The sequence below is a fragment of the Nanorana parkeri genome, unplaced genomic scaffold, assembly GCF_000935625.1.
Source record: "Nanorana parkeri isolate BGI_ZX_2015 unplaced genomic scaffold, ASM93562v1 scaffold505, whole genome shotgun sequence".
NCBI classification, from domain to species: Eukaryota; Metazoa; Chordata; class Amphibia; order Anura; family Dicroglossidae; genus Nanorana; species Nanorana parkeri.
Genome location: NW_017306773.1, coordinates 82,706 through 88,460, shown reverse-complemented (window position 1 = coordinate 88,460; position 5,755 = coordinate 82,706). Strand labels below are relative to the sequence as shown.

General features: G+C 38.9%; 1 protein-coding gene across 2 annotated transcripts in view; it reads right to left on the bottom strand.

The window, feature by feature from the left end:
• The window catches only part of LOC108790819 (synaptotagmin-like protein 1), a 15,490-nt gene extending 10,037 nt beyond the window's left edge, over window positions 1-5,453 (bottom strand). Inside the window, exons 1-2 of one of the 2 annotated variants that reach the window (XM_018561173.1) lie at window positions 5,415-5,453; window positions 4,138-4,226 (exon numbers count right to left, since the gene is read on the bottom strand). In XM_018561173.1, coding sequence (XP_018416675.1) covers window positions 4,138-4,179 — 42 coding nt within the window. In that variant the 5' untranslated portion in view covers window positions 4,180-4,226; window positions 5,415-5,453. Of the gene's footprint in view, window positions 1-161; window positions 251-1,438; window positions 1,478-4,137; window positions 4,227-5,414 lie in introns of those variants that run through there. The other variant, XM_018561172.1, reaches the window with a different exon arrangement.
• Between the last annotated feature and the right edge of the window lie 302 nt (window positions 5,454-5,755).

Here is a 5,755-nt window from a genome sequence, read left to right as displayed (position 1 = left end):
TGGAGCCAACAAACTTCCGGAACTGCACCACCAGGGCTGGCCCCCTTTCCCAGTCTCAGCTGGTGAAATTTCACCTGATTACCAGATCAGACACAACCTCCTATTGTGGTGCAAACATAGGTAAGTTTCTGAACATGTTTAGCAGCCTTTATACTACTCACATCTGGTAGCAGAAGAATTGGCGATAAATTTATTTCTTCCATGTCAAGTTCTCCCACACTAGGGATACGACGGCGAATAGGGGTAGGATCTGGAAGCAACAGAAACAATAAGGTACAAAAAGGTAAGGTACAATAAGGTGCAAAGTTTTACAAGCATATGGTAGCATGAAAGGGACTCTGTAAGGAAAGTAACATAGGAGCTATTGAAGATGCAAGATCTGGTACTGCTAATCACATCTTGGTTTCATTACTTTAAAAAATCAATGGTCTTGAAGAAATATGTAGAGTTCCAACTTAATTTCACTAGTCAGTGATTTAATAAGTAGCAAAGCACTGAAAGAATAACAGCTTCAGAGCTTTCAACTTTAAACAGAAGTTTGCCATGGCAGCTCTTTAATTAAAAGGCAGGTTCTTTTTAAACCCGAAGGACATCACCTGCCCTCCTGTGTTGTTAGAATTGGGTCTGCTATACCTGTGTAAAGGAATATACATAGCTCAACACAGTAATTATGCTTTTAAGGGTCCTTATGACCAGAGTTAGGTTTACCATTAGACATAGTATGAAGGTGTCAGTTGTAAAGAAGTGGCTAGAACTCTCTAATTAGCAAAACTCATCTAACCTATGAATGCAGAGCTGTAGACCTAGGCTCTGCAGGGGGCTTGTTGAATCACTGCATCCACACAGAGAGCAAGGGTCCTTCTCTACACTATGCTGACAGGGGACATCCTTTTCTCCTAAGGCTCTAGCTGCTTTCTAAATAAAATAGATTGTAAGACTTTGCACATATTTTCTTTGATTTTATGGGATTCTCTCAGGACATTAAGGTAAGGTCCATTCAAAATTGTATTTTACTTTCAGTGGATATTGGTAAACTGAATCATACCCTGTTTTTTACATACATCTAGTGAACTCCAATGACAAGATCATTGTCACCCCACCACAGCTTTTATGATGCCAAGCAAGGGTATCTTTCTCTGCTATCTACATATGGTAAAAGAAAAGAAGAATCCCATGTCTAAAATAAGACCCCTAGCATTGTCTATGGAACGTATGTGTAGCAGGAAACTTGGCCACAGACACATCATTCCATCAGCGTGATTCAAGCAGCCTGTCTAAAGCCCAGCCTGCTACACCAAGGACACACAATGCCAAATACAATGTTCCAGACATTACACATTACTGGATGATGCTTTGTAAGTTTTGGATACACTAAGAGAGACGTAACTGGTTTAGTCTGAAAAGATAGGACAAATGATTAACCAACATAATTACACACCAGGTGTACTGTTTTCCTCCCCATCTTGGGAAGTGCTCCCATTCTACAAAAGAAAGAAGATTCCAGTATTAACATGTTTGCCACCTAGAAACCTGCTGTAAATGTAACAAAATATTTATAGTTTTTACAACGTTCATGAAGTTAGCAATTATCAGAACGTGTGAGAGAACTAGAGAAGTTCATGAATGAATAAGTGATCACTGGGCAGGCTGATAGTAATACCTTCATCAGTTACTATGCTAGGGGAGAATATGGTTACTATAATCTTTTTTAGTCTAAATCAATTTGACACAGGCATATAATATTAAAGTATTTATAAAGGATAAACATTCTTTTATCCTGTTTTTCTCAATACTTTTTTTGGGGGGAGCACACAGGCAATGCAATCCTCACAGAAGAGCTAAACTCTCCTTGTGGTGCAAGAAAAAATGTGTTTCTATTGCTGACCCCTCATTAGAAGGATTTTCCTTATTTTCTATCTGGCACCCACCAAACAGACCAGAAGTTGGCAGATTTTCCCTCAAATTCTATTTGGACACCTGTTAAATATACATGAAATAAGGGGAAATGGGACACGATATGCAATAAAAATTGGCAAAGGTTCTTCCACATTTTATTCAATAAAAAAAAAAACAGTTTTGGAGCTTTAACCTCTTGCTTCCATAGACGTTTTTGCCTTTTTATGCACATATGTTGAAACGCATACTTTAGGCCTAAGAACTACTTAACATTCCCCCCAGAATTAATATATTTTCTGAAAGCAGGGACATTGTACAAAAAATGGTGGCAATTGCAATTTTTTATGTAGCATGATATTAGCGCAGCTGTTTATGAAATCCAGATTTTGAGTAAAAAATACACTTAATGTCATTTTAGTGCTCAGAAACACAATATATAACCTAATGTTTTGGTAAAATATAAAAGAGGAGGTTGTGCCAAGTAAATAGATGCCCAACATGCCAAGCTTCAAAGCTGCGTGCGTCTGTGAAATGGGGAAAAACTATGGTACCCCAAATTGTCCGTAGGTGTCACTTTAAAAACTTTTACAGGTCATCAATTTAGAGATAACCATGAATAATGGCCCTAGAATTATTGCTCTCACTCCTGTGTGCGAGGCAATACCTAAAATGTGTGGCACAATCGTACGTAGGTGCACCCAATGTGTGTTTGTGTTGGTATGTAATTGTGTACACAGGGCAAGGGACTTGATTTTTTAAAATTTATTTTTATTTAACTTTATTGCGTTCTTTTTTTTAATTATCTTTGTTGCTATCACATAGGGAACTCACAAACCTCCTATGTAATAGCACTTTAGTGGTGACAGGTTCTCTTTAAGATGATATTAGGCATCTATTAGACCTGTAATATATCCTTTGCAGCCTATTGAAGGCAGGGGAGGTGTCAGGCGGGGGGCACATGTACACCACCCGTGGAAGTGATCAGGTGGCTTTACAGCCACCCAAATCACTTTCAGCATAAAGACGACAATTGGTTTTACATGTGTAAACAGACTCCGGGTGGCTATAGCCGCAAGGAGTCTCCTGACATACGTCAGCCGCTGGGAAAGGGTTAAACATTTGAGGATTTTTAACTTCACCAAATTTTCTAGGACACATCTCTTATGTCCTGCTCCTCCCCCTGCCACTATTATGAGCAATTACCATCTGTCAAAATGACAGTCGAAAATGGCTTTGCAGTACACAGCAGAGGCAACTGTCAAAATACAGCTGTTCCTGTGCAAAATTACACTTACAGATAGTCTGCAAGTGCAACTGAGTGAATGCAATGCATTGTTTAAATGTATTTACTTTATCATGCATATGTAGATCAAAGGGGTGACCTTCATTCTGCGTATAATCTGCATATATGGAAAAAAAATTATTCTTATTTGAACCTTTATTACCCCTTGGTTAAGCCTTCATTAATTCCTTAGCTATTATTTAGATTGTCGGTACTAGTTGCCTAATCTGCTTTTACAAGAAATGCTGGATTAGTGGTGGATGGTCAGTAATGGATCAAAGGGAAATATCAGTTGTACTGTACCACCACCCACAGAGGTGCACACACACACATACCCCTGCATCATCTTGTGGTGACAGCTCAGTAGACAGCCTGTAAAAATAAACAAACAGGTAACATTTGCAAAGGATGAAATGTATGCCAAAAACTAAAGTCATAAGGGACTAGAGGACAGCTATGGAGGCCTATTACAGACTGGCAACAAAATGATTTAATATTTTATTCAGGCACAGGTAAATAAGTTACAGTAAAATAACCCTCTAACACTATATCTTAGAACAGGGGGTCAAAATTTCAAGTCCTGAGCTACTAGCCAGGCCCTAAGAGTTACTCGCCACCAGTTGCCAACTAACCTCTACCTTCCCGCGGCCTTAACTCCGCCCCTAAACACACCCTCTTAAATAGTCTTATAAATGAGACTGTTACATGTTTTATGCAGAATAAAGTTACAAGAATAAATATTAACAACTTTTTCGTTGGCGAGTTGACGCCCCCCCCCCCCCCCTACGCCATAACATGTGACGCCAACAAACTTCCGGAACTGCACCACCAGGGCTGGCCCCCTTTCCCAGTCTCAGGTGGTGAAATTTCACCTGATTACCAGATCAGACACAACCTCCTATTGTGGTGCAAACATAGGTAAGTTTCTGAACATGTTTAGCAGCCTTTATACTACTCACATCTGGTAGCAGAAGAATTGGCGATAAATTTATTTCTTCCATGTCAAGTTCTCCCACACTAGGGATACGACGGCGAATAGGGGTAGGATCTGGAAGCAACAGAAACAATAAGGTACAAAAAGGTAAGGTACAATAAGGTGCAAAGTTTTACAAGCATATGGTAGCATGAAAGGGACTCTGTAAGGAAAGTAACATAGGAGCTATTGAAGATGCAAGATCTGGTACTGCTAATCACATCTTGGTTTCATTACTTTAAAAAATCAATGGTCTTGAAGAAATATGTAGAGTTCCAACTTAATTTCACTAGTCAGTGATTTAATAAGTAGCAAAGCACTGAAAGAATAACAGCTTCAGAGCTTTCAACTTTAAACAGAAGTTTGCCATGGCAGCTCTTTAATTAAAAGGCAGGTTCTTTTTAAACCCGAAGGACATCACCTGCCCTCCTGTGTTGTTAGAATTGGGTCTGCTATACCTGTGTAAAGGAATATACATAGCTCAACACAGTAATTATGCTTTTAAGGGTCCTTATGACCAGAGTTAGGTTTACCATTAGACATAGTATGAAGGTGTCAGTTGTAAAGAAGTGGCTAGAACTCTCTAATTAGCAAAACTCATCTAACCTATGAATGCAGAGCTGTAGACCTAGGCTCTGCAGGGGGCTTGTTGAATCACTGCATCCACACAGAGAGCAAGGGTCCTTCTCTACACTATGCTGACAGGGGACATCCTTTTCTCCTAAGGCTCTAGCTGCTTTCTAAATAAAATAGATTGTAAGACTTTGCACATATTTTCTTTGATTTTATGGGATTCTCTCAGGACATTAAGGTAAGGTCCATTCAAAATTGTATTTTACTTTCAGTGGATATTGGTAAACTGAATCATACCCTGTTTTTTACATACATCTAGTGAACTCCAATGACAAGATCATTGTCACCCCACCACAGCTTTTATGATGCCAAGCAAGGGTATCTTTCTCTGCTATCTACATATGGTAAAAGAAAAGAAGAATCCCATGTCTAAAATAAGACCCCTAGCATTGTCTATGGAACGTATGTGTAGCAGGAAACTTGGCCACAGACACATCATTCCATCAGCGTGATTCAAGCAGCCTGTCTAAAGCCCAGCCTGCTACACCAAGGACACACAATGCCAAATACAATGTTCCAGACATTACACATTACTGGATGATGCTTTGTAAGTTTTGGATACACTAAGAGAGACGTAACTGGTTTAGTCTGAAAAGATAGGACAAATGATTAACCAACATAATTACACACCAGGTGTACTGTTTTCCTCCCCATCTTGGGAAGTGCTCCCATTCTACAAAAGAAAGAAGATTCCAGTATTAACATGTTTGCCACCTAGAAACCTGCTGTAAATGTAACAAAATATTTATAGTTTTTACAACGTTCATGAAGTTAGCAATTATCAGAACGTGTGAGAGAACTAGAGAAGTTCATGAATGAATAAGTGATCACTGGGCAGGCTGATAGTAATACCTTCATCAGTTACTATGCTAGGGGAGAATATGGTTACTATAATCTTTTTTAGTCTAAATCAATTTGACACAGGCATATAATATTAAAGTATTTATAAAGGATAAACATTCTTTTATCCT